This window comes from Symphalangus syndactylus, chromosome 10 (assembly GCF_028878055.3).
Source record: "Symphalangus syndactylus isolate Jambi chromosome 10, NHGRI_mSymSyn1-v2.1_pri, whole genome shotgun sequence".
In the NCBI taxonomy this organism is placed as follows: domain Eukaryota; kingdom Metazoa; phylum Chordata; class Mammalia; order Primates; family Hylobatidae; genus Symphalangus; species Symphalangus syndactylus.
This window is the reverse complement of record NC_072432.2, coordinates 6,462,547-6,481,426: the sequence shown is the minus strand read 5'-3', so window position 1 is coordinate 6,481,426 and position 18,880 is coordinate 6,462,547. Positions and strand designations below refer to the sequence as shown.

The window sequence follows — 18,880 nt, the reverse complement described above, 5'->3', positions numbered from 1 at the left end:
GGTCTGAGGAAGCTATCATTTTCTTGAAAAAGGAGCATGAGACCCTGGCACTTCACCTTCCCCCTTGCTCCTGTCTTGAATGTAGACAGAATAGCTTGACATGTGGTCAGCAAGACCACAAGCACGCACATAAATGCCAGCATTGAACACAGAGCCCAGCTCCACAGGCCTGACCTAGTCTGGAGCCCACACTGCCCACCTGGGATCTTCCCGAAGCAAACGACAGGGATTGGGATGGGGTGAGCTACCGTCAGTCAGCACCAGTCAGCAGAGCAAAGAGTTGACTCATGTCACTCTGGGGACACCAACCCTTATTTCCACCCCTTGTGAAGAAAATGCATGTCCCTAACATAGAACATATAGGAAATTTTACCAAATCTGAATAGGTTATCTCCTTAACAAAATGTTGGCAGCTATACCATTAGAATTACATTTTTCTAAGGAACTAAATGAAAAATGCTAGAAGATAGCCTCATTATTAATATTAAAATACAGATAACTGTGGGAAATACTGGTGGAAACTGTGTACACTTATAAGCAATAAACTTAAGCACTCAATGGAGCTAAAACCAAATTATCACTAGAACCACTAACAAATAGTATTAATGCTTCCAATTTTGATGAGAAATTTTGGTAAGATCAGTGTTCAATTTTCACTTTATTATGTCTATCCCAACCTTCAGCTAATCACAAATGAAGCTGGGCCACTGTGAGGTGTGGGTGGAAGGCACCGCGCCACAGAAGGAGGCAGAGGGCAGGTACAAGGTGACAGGAGCTGTGGAGGCAGTTTCTTCGCAGCACTGCTCACATAGGCATAATAATGTGAAAACTGACCCCTGATCTTACCAAATCGGCACAGAATCATGTTGGGGTGAGGATGGAAACCAGGCCTGTGTAATGAGGCCCTTGAGAGAGCTCAGTCACCCCCGGTCACCTTCCACAGTGGATGGTCAACTGGTGGGCTGGAGCAGGAAGGCGGGGTCAGCACTGTGAGCCACGATTTAAAGGTGCGGCAGCAGAATCCGCAGGCACCTGACCCAATCCACAGTGGCCATGAGGGGAGCAGAAACGGGGATGCCGGCCATGGCTACCCTTCATCCAGTGTCAAAGGCACTGGCTCTTTCCATCACGTGCACATTTAACTGTCATAAAATTTAAGCTGAAATCTAAAGAGAGAAGAACAAAGGGGACAACAACCTCTGCCACCAGTGTCACCTCTGCCTCCGAGAGGCACAGACACAGTGAAACTGGGACCCTCACCCATTTTCTTCTCCTGGGGGCCAGAAAGGGGAGTCTGCTGTTGGGCATTTTGCTTAGAGGACCCAAGAGGAAAGAGGCAGAGTGTGATTCAGGGTCAAGACCACCTCCTTGTAGAGTTGTACTGATTCAACTCCCACCAGCCCCACCACTCCCTTTAGTTAGGTCAACTTAGAGATCAAAACATCTCCAGGCCAGGCACAGTGACTCACGCCTGTAATCCCAACACTTTGGGAGGCCGAGGCAAGCGAATCGCCTGAGGTCAGGAGTTCAAGACCAGCCTGACCAACATGGTGAAACCCCATCTCTACTAAAAATACAAAACTTAGCTGGGCGTGGTGGCATGTGCCTGTACTCCCAGCTACTTGGGAGGCTGAAGCAGGAGAATCCTTTGAACCAGGGATGCAGAAGTTGCAGTGAGCTGAGATCCTACCACGGCACTCCAGCCTGGCGACAGAGCAAGACTCCGTCTCAAAAAATTAATTAATTAAAAATAAATTTTAAAAAAATACAAAATTTAGCCAGGCGTGGTGGCGGGCACCTGTAATCCCAGCTATTCGGGAGGCTGAAGCAGGAGAATCGTTTCAACGTGGGAGGCGGAGGTTGCAGCGAATGGAGATCGCGCCACTGCGCTTCAGCCTGGGTGACAGAGTGAGCTTCTGTCTCAAAAAAAGAAAAATCCCCTAGTGGAAAAACGCAAACACAAGTCCCCAGGAGGAAGAGGAGAGACACACGCAACACGACAGCGTGCCAGAAACACAGGCGTCTTCTCCCCTCTCTGACACCTCTCTAAATGCAGGAGGCATCCTGGAAGAAATAGGCACAGACCCACAAAGAAAGAACTAAAGAGATGATGAGCAAAGAGACGACACCAAATACTGGAGGCCAGAAGAGCAGATGGTGACAGTGAGTGGGTGAACACGGGAAGGTTAAATTAACCTGCGTGAAGAACGGAAAGCCAACAAAAAAAACAAGCCAGGCAAAAGAACAGGAAGAGACTTCTTCCTGCTGGGACAAGGCAGCCTCTATGGATCCACTCAAACCCCCTACTGGGATTAATTATAAAAGCTGCAGATAAACAGCAAAAAATAAACAAAAGGCTTTAAGTCATCATGGAAGCCCTGAGGCCCCAGAGGGAAGCACTGGAAGCCCCACTACCTGACGCACTCCCTCAAGGCACAGAGACCAGCCGGAGCGAGGGTGAAGTCCAGACGTGAGGGGCCACGACAGAAGCTGAGGCCAGATCCCTCAGGAGAGGCAGCCAGGAAGGAGCAGGCCAGCTGCTCGCCTCCCCCAGGCACTGACAGCACCTAAACTGGGCATGAGGGCGGACACCAAGCAGAAAGCAGCCTCTAAGAGCTAACACGGCAAGGACTGGCAGATGAAACTAAAGCTCGGGGCCTGTGAAGGCACACCCTTGAAGAACAACTCCCTTAGAACAAGGGAAAGCGAGAGGAACAGCAGAGCCCCTAAAGCCTGAAACCCACCGGCCACCAACCCTTAAGTCAATCAAGGCTTGCCGTCCACTCTATCTGCTGGCCAAGGGAAAATTAAATCCCCTCTAGAGAACAGAAATGACTATGTGTGTATGTACACGTCTGTGTGTGGATGCAAGCATACCCCATTTTATTACCCTTCACTTTACTGTGCTTTGTAGGTACTGGATTTTTTACAAATTGAGGGTTTGTGGCAACCCTGCGTTGAACACCTAATTGCCACCATTTTCCCAACAGCATGTGTTCACTTCATGTCTCTGTGACACACGTTGGTAATCCTTGCAATATTTCAAACTTTTTCTTTTTTTTTTTAATTTCTTTTTGCCAGCACCTTGACCTTGGATTTTTGCATTATTATTATATCTGTTAATAGTGACCTGTGATCTCTGATGCTACCATTGTCATTTTGGGGGGAGGCACAAACCACACCCACATAAGACCACAAACTTACTCAATAAATGTTGTGGGAGTTATGACTGCTCCACCAACCTTTCTCTCATCTCTCCCTCTGCTCAGGCCTCTCTACTCCCTGAGACAAAAGAATACTAAAATTAGGCCAATTCATAACCCTACAATGGCCTCTAAGTATTCCAATGAAAGGAAGAGTTGCACATTGCTCCCTTTAAATCAAAAGCTAGAAATGATTAAGCTTAGTGAGGTAGGCAAGTCAAAAGCTGAGACAGGCTGAAAGCTGGGCGTCTTGCACCAAACAGCCAACTTCTGAATACAGAGGAAAGGCTCCTGAAGGAAAATAAAAGCACTATTCCAGTGAACGCACAAATGATAAGAACGCGACACACAGGAAGTTTGAGTGGTCGGGATTGATTAAAGCAGCCACAACATTCCCTTTAGCCAAAGCCTAATCCAGAGCAGGGCCCTGACTCTCTTCAGTTCCCTGAAGGCTGTGAGAGGTGAGGGAGGTGCGGAAGAAAAGCTGAAAGCTGGCAGAGAGTTGTTTATGAGGTTTAAGACGCCGTCTCCACAACATAAAAGTACAAGCTGAAGCAGCAAGTGCTGATGGAAAAGCTGCAACAAGTTCTCCAGAAGATCCAGCTGAGCTCATTGGTGAAGATGGTTACTCTAAACAACAGGTTTTGAATGCAAACAAACAGCCTTATATTGGAAGAATATGCCATCTAGTACTTTCCTAGCTAGAGAGGAGACATCCATGCCTCCGAAACTTCAAGGCACAGGCTGACTCTTGTTAGAGGCGGATGCGGCTAGTGACTTTCAGCTGAAGTCAGTGCTCACTTGCCATTCCAAAAATCCCAGGGCCCTTAAGAATTACACTACATCTCCTCTACCTGTCCTCCATAAATGGAAGAACAAGGCATGGATGACAGTACATCTGATGACAGCATTGTTGACTGAGTATTTTAAGCCTACCATTAAGACCTACAACTTTCATAATACAACTGGCTCATTGACAACGCACCTGCTCACCCAAGGGCTCTGATGGAGATGTACAAGATGAATGTTGATTTCATGCCTACTAACACAACATCCATTTTGCAGCCCAGGGATCAAGGAGTCATTTCCACTTTCAAGTCTTAAGTTTTTAGCCTATACACATATATTTAATTTTTTTTAACGTTTTTGAAGAGGAAATTTGGATGAGGAAACAGAATACAGCACTCGTTCCTGTAACAGCGTTTTGCTCTACATCTGAACACCAATCACACACACGCCAGGCACTGCTAGAAAGCTGCAGGTGACACTGTGGCACCCCAGCCAGTCTGTGGGATGCCAGGGGAGGAAGACAGGTAAGAAGGCAGCACGGAGGAGGGCGTCTAACACGGGAAAGGCACCAGCCTGTCTACACACTAAGGGGAAATGTCCAGGGCAAGAAAGAGAAGACACAGTGACAGCAGGAATGGCCGAAGGAGAGGAGATCCTGGGAAAGGGGAGGGGAAGGCTCCGCAGCTCATCAGGGCCCTGGGGACGGGCAGACAGGCGCTCAGAGCCACGGGCCCCACCCACACCTGTCCCTCTGTGCACACAGGCAATGCCATCTCTCAGCCTGGCAGCGTGGGGGGTGTGAGGGAGGGCAAGTGAGCAGGTGAAGAGGGCACTGTGGGGGAAGGAACCACACAGCACGTGCGAGAGGAAACAGAAACAAAATCTGGTCAGGAAACTGGCACACACACAGCTCTAAGTGAAAAGGCAGAAAAGAGCTATGTGGACAGCATTAACTACGTGGACAGCATTAACTGCGTGGACAGCATTAACTACGTGGACAGCATTAACTACGTGGACAGCATTAACTACGTGGACAGCATTAACTACAGGCACGCAAGCACATTCGTGGAGTATCCTTTATTGAATACATCCAAGTTATCACTACATCAAAAGTAAACCTCTAAAAGAGATATATATTTTGTGATAAATAATGCACATTTCAGTTACAAAATTTCCTGCATATGGTTTATAGACAACATTAAATAAAATGCAGACTAAGACGATATGTACGTTGTCTAGGGAGTTAAGCTTTTCCCTGTTACTGAGCCCATACAAGCTCAAGACAGAGTTATCCCAGTCTCTGAACAGACCACACTGTCCCCTGACAACCGAAACAGTAAGGCTTCCTACGGAGTAGCAGCTGGCTTCATCAGGCACGATTTTAAAAACACACTGGAGGAGGCAATGGCCTCTGGCTACGGCACTCCTTAAGCAGTGCTTACCTGAGCCCACGTGGCCTGCGTACTTGACTAGGCACTTCCCTGTCTCTATGCTCCACAGCAAAGCCGTGTGATCTGTAAGATGGAAATGAAGAAGTCAGAACTTAGCTATCATCAGTTTATAGTTTTTCAAATGAAAGAATAAGACAAATACTCTAAAAATGGGAAGTTACACTACCACTGATACCTCTTCCACCTTTGATTCTATTACTCTCTACACTTCAACAGATCAAAGAAAACATTTCCCAAATGGGAGAAGCTGTGACCTGTCTGAGGCCATGAAGTCAGCTAACGGACAACCAGAGACTTGATTTCCTACTTTACTATGAGGCTGGCTGCATCATGCTGGAAAATGACAGACAGAGGTCATTCCCATCACAGTTTCATTATTTTATTAAAGTATTAAAATGTTCCAGAACATCTCCCAGAGTTCAAATCCAAACAGCATCCAAATCCAGTTACAACTGTTGAGATAAGCATTTCTTTGGATCTTTGGGCCTGTCTCTTAATAGCCATTATTTTTTTAAGTAGATTTAATGGGAAAATCTGAGAAATAAGCACCAATTAGCCAAATGAAATTTCTGAAATATCAGAAAGGACCTTTTTATTCTTTTTTTAAAACTATGATTTCCAAAGGAATCCAAGGCGCTCATCCATGAAAACAGTTTCAAAGAGGAGCAAGAACTTTCTTCGCTATTCAAGTGGTTTATCACATTCACTTCTGCCTCTAAAAAGCAGAGTCCAGTGAGTGATTAACGTCTCACAAGCTGGGACAGCATTTTCAATGAGCACCATTTGTAATGTAAGCAATTTTTATCTCAAGGGGTATTATGCCACCTTAGATAGCTTTCATAAAATATCTTTTTTTTAGAGAAAACAAAGGGTCGCTTTCCACACTCTGCCCCTGTGGGCAAACCTCTGCTGGGGGAGGCCATCAGCCTCACTGCTGGCTACACGCCCAGATAGTGCTCACTTTCAGTGAGTACCACAGTCCTGTCCCTCAACTGTACTCCACTTGTGGAAAAAAAGTCAAATACATCTACAAATCAGAAACACACTTGGCTATGGATAAGAAAAAAAGGGCCAGGCACGATGGCTCACGCCTGTAATCCCAACACTTTGGGAGGCCAAGGCAGGCAGATCACAAGGTCAGGAGATCAAGACCATCCTGGCTAACAGGGTGAAACCCCGCCTCTACTAAAAAAACAAACAAACAAACAAAAAAATTAGCCGGGCGTGGTGGCGGGCGCCTGTAGTCCCAGCTACTTGGGAGGCTGAGGCAGGAGAATCACTTGAACCCGGGAGGTGGCGGAGATTGCAGTGAGCCGAGATTGCGCCACTGCACTCCAGCCTGGGCGACAGAGCCAGACTCCGTCTCAAAAAGGAAAAAGAAAACGAATAATTGGAATACTGATTCCTCAACACATTTAAGTTAAATCCATTCCAAACAAGTATTTCTTTCCTCAGATACTTGGTTCACTGTGAGTTCCAACGCCCTACCCACGGGGACCTGGAAAAGACAGGGTGCAGATGCACATCTATTCATGGGAGCATGGAATGCAGGATGCAGCTGGACACCCACCCACGGGACCACAGAATGCAGGACTGCAGGCCACAGCACTAAGCATCACCAAGGGCTAATGTGTGGGTTCCACTGACTCCTCCATGACGCTTTTGCATCTAGGGTTCCTCTGCCACAGAAAAGTGAATGTCTGTCACTCAGGGATCAGGCACAGCCATGCTTCCGCAGGCTGGCCAGGTCCGTGTGCGACTCACCGGCCGATGCAGTCCCAAGCACCACTGGCTGCGTCTTGGCCACGCTGACATCCCAGATGCCGTCCCGGTGGCCGATGTACTCCTTCACGAGCTGGCAGGCAGCTCGCGATGTCGTGGTCTTAAAGCTGGAGACAATCTGAAACCGAGATGGGAAGTCTTGTGAAACAATTTACTGAAGTAAATTTTTCTAAGTCAAGAAAGAGAAAACGAAAAAGACGTCTTGGAAAATGCACAAATCACTGACTAGGACAGTTAAAAGCATCAAGGAACACAGCCCAAGTGTGAGCTGAAACGCCCCGTGTGGACAAGGTGGCAGGTTCAGCTCATATCACAGAGAATGCGTGCAGCTCTCGCGGCGACCTGCGCAGGCTCCCCCACCTCAGTCCGACAGCCAGGCATGGAAGGTCTCACTGCAGAAGGGTGGATTTAGGTGTTTCAGGTCCTCTCCCCCAAACCCAAACCATGAGACAAAATTTCCAAATTCTTAAAAAAAACAAATCGTTAGCTAGCCACTCAGACACAAAGAAGTCAGGAAGGACATCCCAAACCCTTAACTTTAGCTAATGACACTGATCGCTGTACATGTTCACATTTTGCTGTTTTTGAGAATTTACACCAACCATGTATCATCAAGTGTAAAAAAAGCCTGTGGTGGGGAGGAATCAAAAGACGACACTAATAGGTTTGCCCGAGACTGGGCGCTCGCTCAGAGCAGGCACCAGCTATGAGGATGCAGGGCAGTGCGGCCGTGGGCCCCTGGCCTTTTGGACATGCCCAGCCCAGCAGGAGACAACGCGAACACATCACGGACCACAGAAAGGCATCGTCTCGAATGACGACACACACAGCAGACAGTTCTCATGTCTCTTGTCAGGAAAAATATGAAGTGAGTGAGGAAGAAACTAATTCAACACAACGATTTCTGCAGAGTTTGCTTTTTAAATTTTTCTTCAGTAAGAAAACAGCTGTCCAGCTGTTAGGTAAATCAGAATAATGTAGACTTTTCAGAATAAAACAAAAAACTAAGTGAAGAACTAAAATCAGTGGCATTACACAACTTGTTTTAAACACTGATTTGGCATAGCCCTGAAAAACAGATCTAAATTCATTCTTCCTAAGACCATGAAAGCACAACCCACTGTCACATGGATTTGGGTCTGCACCCTCGAGTTATTCTCCTCGGATACAGTGACATAAAAGGCTGAGGAAGAGGCCAACATTTTCACCAGTTACAGAAAGAACTTCCACTGGAACTGGTCACAGAAATTGCAAAAGCACTTGTTCAACCTCAAACCCATCATTTTCCTCTTTTCTTTCTGAACACTAATATCCTATTCAATCCAGCAAAATTATGCCTCCACAACATGGGAGATACTTTTGCTTACAGAAAGTGTCATTCAGATGTTAAATAATATTGTAACATTTTAGGAGGGAGTGAAATTAAAGGACACACACAACCTCCCACCATAATAAGCTGTGGTAAATTTCACTTTCCAAGTCTCTCCCCATTTCTAACATTAATAACCGTATCATAGTAAATTTCATTTTCCATGTCTCTCACCACTTCTAACATTAATAACAGTATTATAAGAAACAAACTACTAGAGTTACATTCTTCACCTGCTCCATTCGCAGGGTAAGAACAGAGTGGCTCCCTCCCGGAGGCTCCAACTGCACTGCTGCTGGAGCTGGGCGGCTGGAGCTGGGCGGCTGGAGCTGTGCGGCTGGAGCTGGGCAGCTGGAGCTGTGCAGGAGATCATGTGCCATTTTCAAATATTTTCTCATGTGTTGCTTCCAAAATGCCCACTGCACTTTGACCAACTATTACCTTAACTCTTTTTCCTTAGAAAAGCTGACTTAGTCATCATTATCAAGAGGCCCAACAAAACAGACTGAATTACTTAGAAGGAACGTTCATAACAGAAAAGCAGCAGAATGAAGCAGCAAACTGACGTTCACACCCATCATCCCAGATCATTTTAACTGCGGCGCAATCTGAAGCATGGTTGTAAAAATGTGTGCAAATATTTTTGAGAAGGTAAGTATCTTCCTTTGTGGAAAAAGCCCTTTCTGATTTTTATAAGTTTCTTTAAAGTGGGCTGCAGGTTAGACTCCCTCACTTCCCTCCCATGTAGGCATCAGAAATCTCATTAGCCACCCAGGAAGGGGAAAAACCTCTTCTGCGTTCATGTAACACACTTTTGTGTTCCCGCTATCCCACCAGGCACGTTACTTGCTTTTCATGGCTCTGGGTCAGAAGGAGGGAAAGTAATAAATCTAGACTGTAGCCTTTCTCTTGTTACGTTCATGCTTAGCTTTGGCACCAAGAATCCACACTGTAGTACAAATCAGAATATATTCTGTTACCAAATTATTTCTTCAATCTTCAGATGTCTTATATTCTCAGTTATTTTTTACAATGGGTACGGGCAGTGTGCAAAGGCTATAAAGATCATTAGTAATATGCTTCTTATAAATTCAGATGAATTTCTAATACCTAAAATGACTGGGCTTTAAATATCTCTAATACATTTTTTAAAGCAAAGCATTACTGTACATATCCTTACCCTTGTCCAAATCTTACCTTTTACTGCGCATGGTAAAGGACAACTTTATATAATCATTTCTTCCTCTACTTCAGTAATAATGACAAAGTTTTGGAATTCCAAGACCATACATTGTATACATACAACTGTACACACCAGAAAAAGCAACATAATCCGAGATAATGTAATAAGAAATTAAATGAGGAAGAACATAATTTCACACTTCATTATGAAGAAAAAGCTTCAAGTTAATTTATTCAAAAGTTCCAAACTTGTAAGTATAAGCTAGATATTACATGGCCAAAAAAAATCAAATAAATTAGCAGCTTACATTCTAGATGTTATCAAAGGAAAGTACAGTAGAAAACACCAGCAATTTCAGATTTTCTTTTGAATAACAAAGAATTACCAAAGACTATCAAATGAGGACAAACGGCAGAAGGACTGAATTTGCTCTATTAATGGCAGTTAATCTTACTACAGATGTCATGCTAAGTAACTTTAAACTCAAGGAAACAAATTGGAAAAATAAAAAGCTAACAAGAACTACTTACACCATCATAGCAAGATCACTGAAAATTTCAATTTATCTTTTGTATCCTTGAAATATGCCAAAGTACAGATGCACACAAAATTGCCTCAAAATATCACTTGATAGTAATCCATCACAGACAAATGAATTCCCAAACAATTAAACCCTTTCCACTTTAAGAAGGTCAGCACGAGATACTTTAAGAAAATACAAAACACCATGAACATCCCTGTGTGCCTGAGACAGACCTTCACTTCCTGATCACACAGGAAACTAAAGAACGTGATGAACTAAAATGTAACTTTAGCTCAGAACATAATTTTCACTAATTTGCACCTATTTATTAGCTTCCTCCAAATTCAGACCCTTTATATTAAGCCAATTAACAACAGAAATTACATATTCCCTCTAAAGACAATATATTTACTAATACATCATATATTAATCCCTGTAGGTACTAGGGTAAGCTACTATGTAAATGCCTGCATACTGACATTCTTTTTCTTTTTTTTTTTTTTTTTTGGAGTCAGACTCTCACTCTGTTGCCCAGGCTAGAGTGCGGTGGTGTAAGCTCAGCTCACTGCAACCTCCACCTTCCAGGCTTAAGCGATTCTCATGCCTCAGCCTCTCAAGTAGCTGGGATTACAGGCACCTGCCACCACGCCCGGTTAATTTTTGTATTTTTAGTAGAGACAGGGTTTCACCATGTTGTCCAAGCTGGTCTCAAACTCCTGACCTCAAGTGATCCACCCACCTCAGCCTCCCAAAGTGCTGGGATTACAGGCATGAGCCACCATGCCAAGCCAGGACATTCCTTTAAAAAACTAAATTTCCCTTAAAACCATTTATCTTTTTCTACTATGCCTTTCTAATTGGAAAATATGCAACTTAAAGTACCCATCTGCACACCTTAACCACCACATGATGGCTCGAGAGCCGGTGGCCTGCATACCTTGCTGGTGGAAGCCTTGTAAGTGGTCTTCAGTTTCTGGGAGAGCTGGCTGGTGCTGTGACTGGCTGCAGGGACAGAGAGTGTCAATCAAACACAATCACACAATCAAAGACCCACAGCCTCCCAAATGGATCTTGTGTCTTGCACAAGAAGAAAGGGGGCCCAGAAAGGCTCGTTTGACCCTAGTGACACAGAGCCATGGCAGAACAGGAACAAGAACCGAGCTCCTTATTCTCCTAGACCCACACCTGAATTAGATAGTTCAAGGTTTGCTGACAGCAAAACACAAACCAGCCAGCATCCTGCACTAAATTCCAAATTTCCTGCATATATAATCTGCAGGACAAGACTTTCAATTCACCTTACCTTTTGCTTTGAGTTGGCCCTTACTCAGCTCTGCTCCGTCAATCGCTTGTCCTTCAGCAGCTAAACGTTCATTAAGGGTGTCGATTTCTCTACGCACTGGGAAGAAAAAAGTTTTCAAAAATCTAAAGTATGTTTTTATGTTTAAGTGTACTCACCACTTCCAAAACTTGCACACAGAAAAAATGCTATATATTAGTGTTATATAAACAAAGACATGAATAATATTCTAATAAGCAAGATCACAATTCATAGAGTTCTCAAAAAACTAAAGAAATCATTTGAGGCTGAGTGCGGTGGCTCACGCCTGTAATCCCAGCACTTTGGGAGGCCGAGGCAGGTGGATCACGAGGTCAGGAGTTTGAGACCAGCCTGACCAACAGGGTGAAACCCTGTCTCTACTAAAAATACAAAAATTAGCCGGGCATGGTGGTACATGCCTGTAATCCCAGCTACTCAGGAGGCTGAGACAGGAGATTTGCTTGAACCCAGGAGGCAGAGATTGCAGTGAGCCAAGATCACACCACTGCACTCCAGCCTGGGCAACAGAGTGAGACTCCATCTCAAAAAAAAAAAAGGAAAGAAAGAAATCATTCGAGACACCATTCCAAAAATAAAAGCTCACACACTTGCTACACTGTGGAACACACTGCTATCAGGGTCTCAAAGACAGCACCTGCATTTCAACATAGTTTCCATAGTGCTTGATTCTGCACGATTAAAAACATTATTCTGGGCTGGGCACAGTAGCTCATGCCTGTAATCCCAACAATTTTGGAGGCTGAGGCAGGCAGATCACTTGAGGCCAGGGGTTCAAGACCAGCCTGGCCAACATGGCAAAACCCCTTCTCTACTAAAAATACAAAAATTAGCCAGGCGTGGTGGTGGGTGCCTGTGATCCCAGCTACTCTGGAGGCTGAGGCATGAGAATCGCTTGAACTTGGGAGGCGGAGGTTGCAGTGAGCCCAGATCGAGCCACTGCACTCCAGCCTAGGTGATAGAGCAAGATTTTGTCTCAAAAAAAAAAAAAAAAAAAGTTGAAATAATTTTTCCCTCAATGAATTGTAAAGGTGGACTCTTTAAAAAGGAGAATCCTGTATTAACATTAAAATTTCCAACAGCAAAGTTTAAATGACATAGGATTATATTCTCTTCATTATTCATCCAACCACACCACTTAGTTACAGAGTGAAAAACAGCTTAACAATGGAAATGCTCTGTTAGTATTCAACTTTTGGAATCAACCTGTAGATAAAGCATGAAAGACTTGATTATAGTTAGATTTGTCTAACACAAATTTTATAGGTTGGGTGTGGTGGCTCACACCTATAATCCCAGCACTTTGGGAGGCCAAGGTGGGAAGACTGCTTAAGCCCAGAGGTTTGAGACCAGCCTGGGCAACACAGTGAGACCCTGTCTTTATATATATATAAGTTTTACAAACACAAACACTAGAAGAAGAAAAACTGGCAAGTAATAGAGCAGTGAAAAGGACCTGTTTGTTTCACTGTGAAGCATTAACACTAAAGCGGATAGATCTAAAACCAGAAGACAATTACTTACGTTCACAGGACTAACCACCAAAAGAACCAAAAGCAAAAACACGCAGAAAATGTCTTCCTTTGAAGAGTGCGATGGGCTTGAGGGGTAATGGTAGATTTCTTTTTATACTGTTTGATAAATTTTTAAGCACATATGGGCATTACTTACAAAATAAAAAAAAAGAAAGAAAAATTAAAGCCAAGCTAATTCAAAATCGTTTTGATTTGCCTTTAATAAGTCAGATATAGTATATGCATCAATTTTCAAATGATGTTATATTAATAAAAAAGTAAATCAATGTTTTCTCAATTTATGGTGTACTTGGTGTAGGGAAAATTATAAGATCCATGTATTTTTTATTTTTTATTTTTATTTATTTATTTTTGAGACGGAGTCCTCGTGGGAATCACACCAGACCCACAGAACTGCAAGATGATAAATCTGTGTTAGTATAAGCCACTAAAATAAGTTTAAGTTTGCTACAGCAGAACAGAAAACTAATATAGTAATGAATGTCTATTCATAAATTTGACTATGGATAGGTAAAGCTATAAATGTATATTAAAATAGGAGATACTCACATTCTAAGTTTTCAATATAAAGGTTTTCAAACTCTCTTTCTATTTGACCAAACAGTTCCAGAAGTGTACTGCGAACCGAGGAAGGCAGTTTAGAATCCTGCAGAAGAAGACTTTGTTTAAAATGAATGAATGAATGAAAAACTCTAAGTACCAATATGCTTTTTCCCAAGTGAATTCTTTTATTCTAAACTCTTATTTTGTATTATTACATATTTTTATACATAACATGCTTAAAGAGTTAGTTCCAAATTTCTGCCAAGGAAACTATAAATCAAATTGTATAATGGCTACCTAGTATGATATGGGATTTAAAAACAAACACTCCTTCAAAATAACACAATTTTTCCCTTTACAAGAGAGGACATAAGCCTACCTTATTTTAAAACTTCCAAATTTGTAGAGAAAGGCAGCAGCTCCCATAAATGAACTATTATAAACAGCCTCTGAGTGCCATCATACGCTATCCTACAAGTATTTTAATCCGCTAGACCCTCATGGAAAAGGCAACTTTGCAGAGTTCCCGCCATACCCACTACGCTTCAAGCAAAAGCACAGTCACTCTTCCCGTCACTCTACATAACACCTAACAGAGCGTTCTGAAGAGGAAAAAAAGAAAAATTTCACAAAAAAGAGCCAAATGTCTATTAATTGAGTGAAAAAATGATTAACTTCTTCCTTCCTTCCCTCCCTCCCTCCCTCTCTCTCTCTCTCTCTCTCTCTCTCTCTCTCTCTCTCTTTCTTTCTTTCTTTCCCTCTCTGGCCCAGGCTACAATCTACTCGGCTGGCTGCTGCCCGCGCCGCGGACTGCCTGGGACTGCCGGCGCCCGCCACCGCTGCCTGCCTTTTCTCCTTTGGATGCAGGCACGCGTTCGCCATCTTGGCCACGCTGGTCGCCAGCTCCTCACGCCAAGTGCTCTGCCCGCCTCAGCCTCCCGAGATACTGGGACTACAGACGGAGTCTCGCTCACCCAGTGCTCGGTGTTGCCCGGGCTGGAGGGCGGTGGCGTGGTCTGGCCTCACGGCAGCCTCTACCCCCCGGCCGCCTGCCTTGGCCTGCCAGGGTGCTGGGATTGCAGCCCCTGCCCGGCCGCCGCCCCATCTGGAAGGTGGGGAGCGCCTCTGCCCGGCCGCCCCATCTGGGAGGTGAGGAGCACCTCTGCCCGGCCGCCCCGTCTGGGAGGTGAGGAGCCCCTCTGCCCGGCCGCCCCGTCTGGGAGGTGAGGAGCGCCTCTGCCCGGCCACCCACCGTCTGGGAAGTGAGGAGCGCCTCTGCCCGGCCACCCACCGTCGGGGAAGTGAGGAGCGCCTCTGCCCGGCCACCCACCGTCGGGGAAGTGAGGAGCGCCTCTGCCCGGCCACCCACCGTCTGGGAAGTGAGGAGCGCCTCTGCCCGGCCACCCACCGTCTGGGAAGTGAGGAGCGCCTCTGCCCGGCCACCCACCGTCTGGGAAGTGAGGAGCGCCTCTGCCCGGCCACCCACCGTCTGGGAAGTGAGGAGCGCCTCTGCCCGGCCGCCCCGTCTGGGAAGTGAGGAGCGCCTCTGCCCGGCCACCCACCGTCTGGGAAGTGAGGAGCGCCTCTGCCCGGCCGCCCCGCCCGGGAAGAAGTGAGGAGCGCCTCTGCCCGGCCGCCCCGCCCGGGAAGAAGTGAGGAGCGCCTCTGCCCGGCCGCCCCGCCCGGGAAGAAGTGAGGAGCGCCTCTGCCCGGCCGCCCCGTCCGGGAAGAAGTGAGGAGCGCCTCTGCCCGGCCGCCCCGTCTGGGAAGAAGTGAGGAGCGCCTCTGCCCGGCCGCCCCCGTCCGGGAAGAAGTGAGGAGCGCCTCTGCCTGGCCGCCCCGTCCGGGAAGAAGTGAGGAGCGCCTCTGCCCGGCCACCCATCGTCTGGGAAGTGAGGAGCGCCTCTGCCCGGCCACCCACTGTCTGGGAAGTGAGGAGCGCCTCTGCCCGGCCGCCCCGTCTGGGAAGTGAGGAGCGCCTCTGCCCGGCCGCCCCGTCTGGGAAGTGAGGAGTGCCTCTACCCGGCCGCCCCGTCTGGGAAGTGAGCAGTGCCTCTGCCTGGCCGCCCCGTCTGGGAAGTGAGGAGCGCCTCTGCCCGGCCACCCACCGTCTGGGAAGTGAGGAGCACCTCTGCCCGGCCACCCACCGTCTGGGAAGTGAGGAGCGCCTCTGCCCGGCCACCCACCGTCTGGGAAGTGAGGAGCGCCTCTGCCCGGCCACCCACCGTCTGGGAAGTGAGGAGCCCCTCTGCCCGGCCACCCACCGTCTGGGAAGTGAGGAGCACCTCTGCCCGGCCACCCACCGTCTGGGAAGTGAGGAGCGCCTCTGCCCGGCCACCCACCGTCTGGGAAGTGAGGAGCGCCTCTGCCCGGCCACCCATCGTCTGGGAAGTGAGGAGTGCCTCCGCCCGGCCGCCCCGTCCGGGAAGAAGTGAGGAGCGCCTCTGCCCGGCCGCCCCGCCCGGGAAGAAGTGAGGAGCGCCTCTGCCCGGCCGCCCCGTCCGGGAAGAAGTGAGGAGAGCCTCTGCCCGGCCGCCCCCGTCCGGGAAGAAGTGAGGAGCGCCTCTGCCCGGCCGCCCTGTCTGTCTGGGAAGTGAGGAGCGCCTCTGCCCGGCCGCCCTGTCTGTCTGGGAAGTGAGGAGCACCTCTGCCCGGCCGCCCCGTCCGGGAAGAAGTGAGGAGCGCCTCTGCCCGGGCGCCCCATCTGGGAAGAAGTGAGGAGCGCCTCTGCCCGGCCGCCCCATCCGGGAAGAAGTGAGGAGCGCCTCTGCCCGGTCACCCATCGTCTGGGAAGTGAGGAGCGCCTCTGCCCGGCCACCCACCGTCTGGGAAGTGAGGAGCGCCTCTGCCCGGCCGCCCCGTCTGGGAAGTGAGGAGCGCCTCTGCCCGGCCGCCCCGTCTGGGAAGTGAGCAGCGCCTCTGCCCGGACGCCCCGTCCGGGAAGAAGTGAGGAGCGCCTCTGCCCGGCTGCCCCGTCTGGGAGGTGAGGAGCGCCTCTGCCCGGCCACCCATCGTCTGGGAGGTGAGGAGCGCCTCTGTCAGGCCACCCATCGTCTGGGAGGTGAGGAGCGCCTCTGCCCGGCCACCCATCATCTGGAAAGTGAGGAGCGCCTCTGCCCGGCTGCCCCATCTGGGAAGTGAGGAGCGCCTCTGCCCGGCCACCCCGTCCGGGAAGAAGTGAGGAGCGCCTCTGCCCGGCCGCCCCGTCCAGGAAGAAGTGAGGAGCGCCTCTGCCCGGCCGCCCCGTCCGGGAAGAAGTGAGGAGCGCCTCTGCCCGGCCGCCCCGTCCGGGAAGAAGTGAGGAGCGCCTCTGCCCGGCCGCCCCGACCGGGAAGAAGTGAGGAGCGCCTCTGCCCGGCCGCCCCGTCCGGGAAGAAGTGAGGAGCGCCTCTGCCCGGCCGCCCCGTCTGGGAAGTGAGGAGCGCCTCTGCCCGGCCGCCCCGTCTGGGAAGAAATGAGGAGCGCCTCTGCCCGGGCGCCCCATCCGGGAAGAAGTGAGGAGCGCCTCTGCACAGCCACCCATCGTCTGGGAAGTGAGGAGCGCCTCTGCCCGGCCACCCCGTCCGGGAAGAAGTGAGGAGCGCCTCTGCCCGGCCGCCCCGTCCGGGAAGAAGTGAGGAGCGCCTCTGCCCGGCCGCCCCGTCCGGGAAGAAGTGAGGAGCGCCTCTGCCCGGCTGCCCCGTCTGAGAGGTGAGGAGCGCCTCTGCCCGGCCACCCATCGTCTGGGAGGTGAGGAGCGCCTCTGCCAGGCCACCCATCGTCTGGGAGGTGAGGAGCGCCTCTGCCCGGCCACCCATCATCTGGAAAGTGAGGAGCGCCTCTGCCCGGCTGCCCCATCTGGGAAGTGAGGAGTGCCTCTGCCCGGACACCCATCGTCTGGGAGATGAGGAGCGCCTCTGCCCGGCCGCCCATCGTCTGGGAAGTGAGGAGCGCCTCTGCCCGGCCACCCATCGTCTGGGAAGTGAGGAGCGCCTCTGCCCGGCCACCCATCGTCTGGGAAGTGAGGAGCGCCTCTGCCCGGCCACCCATCGTCTGGGAAGTGAGGAGCGCCTCTGCCCGGCCACCTATCGTCTGGGAAGAAGTGAGGAGCGTCTCTGCCTGGCCGCCCCGTCTGGGAAGTGAGGAGCCCCTCTGCCTGGCCGCCCCGTGTCTGGGTAGAAGTGAGGAGCTCCTCTGCCTGGCCGCTCCGTCTGGGAGGTCTACCATGGAGGCCAGAAGCAATGTGGGGGCTGGACGTGGTGGCTCACGCCTGTGGTCCCGGCACTCTAGGGGGCGAGGCGGGTTGATCACTTCGGACTAGGAGTTCGAGACCAGTCTGGCCAACTTGGCGAAACATGAAGAATACAACAGACAAACCAACCAACCAACTCAATGACAACAAAACAGGTCTACCCTGGAGTCATACTCTAATTTTTTCTATTTTCCTCCCTTTCTGATCCTTTATCCCACTTTCTTTTTCTTCCTCTTCCTTCTCCCTCTTCTTTGTCAAATAGAGGATTGAGTTATTATCACTGATCCATATAAAGTCCCTCTCTCATTTATTTTAACTCCCACCCCCATTTCTATTCCCCGACTTCCCATGTGCAACCTTCCTAATATGTTTGATACGCATCTTTTTGTTTGTATGTATTTTTAGAAAATGTTTATTGTTTTTGTATGCAAAAAAAATTAATAAAAAAAAAAAAAAAAAAAAAAATGATTAACTTCTAATTTCCCGGCCGGGCCACGCTCTTCATGCCTGTGTGTTTCCCGCACCCCTGGGAAGGTGAAGGGAAGGAGCTACATTGTCAAGTGTGGTCCAGCAAGTAAGCAGGTCCTGAGCACCAAACATATCACAGGCACTCACTGCCTGGACCCGCTAGTCAACAAAAGCCTGCTAGATACAGCCATGTGCCACTCCAACCTCCCTGAGGGCATGGCCTATGTACTATTTGGTATGTGTCCCCTACTCCCAACACCCAGAGTAATTTTCAAAAAAATCCTCATCAAATATTTCTAAAATAGTGTTTCAATACTTACCTTTTTTTTTTTTTTTTTTTTGAGACAGAGTCTCGCTCTGTCACCCAGGCTGGAGTGCAATGGTGTGGTCTTGGCTCACTGCAAGCTCCGCCTCCCAGGTTCAAGCAACTCTCCTGCCTCAGCCTCCCCAGTAGCTGGGACTAT

At 48.7% G+C, this 18,880-nt stretch overlaps 1 protein-coding gene across 24 annotated transcripts in view; it reads right to left on the bottom strand.

Moving 5' to 3' along the window:
• WDR37 (WD repeat domain 37) overlaps positions 1 to 18,880 on the bottom strand; it is a 143,480-nt gene that overhangs the window by 96,045 nt on the left and 28,555 nt on the right. For 23 of the 24 annotated variants that reach the window (XM_063609991.1, XM_063609992.1, XM_063610003.1 and 20 more), the window contains 5 exons: positions 13,724 to 13,820; positions 11,604 to 11,699; positions 11,238 to 11,302; positions 7,208 to 7,343; positions 5,435 to 5,506 (listed from right to left, as the gene is read on the bottom strand). In XM_063609991.1, coding sequence (XP_063466061.1) covers positions 5,435 to 5,506; positions 7,208 to 7,343; positions 11,238 to 11,302; positions 11,604 to 11,699; positions 13,724 to 13,820 — 466 coding nt within the window. Of the gene's footprint in view, positions 1 to 5,434; positions 5,507 to 7,207; positions 7,344 to 8,827; positions 11,182 to 11,237; positions 11,303 to 11,603; positions 11,700 to 13,723; positions 13,821 to 18,880 lie in introns of those variants that run through there. The other variant, XM_063610000.1, reaches the window with a different exon arrangement.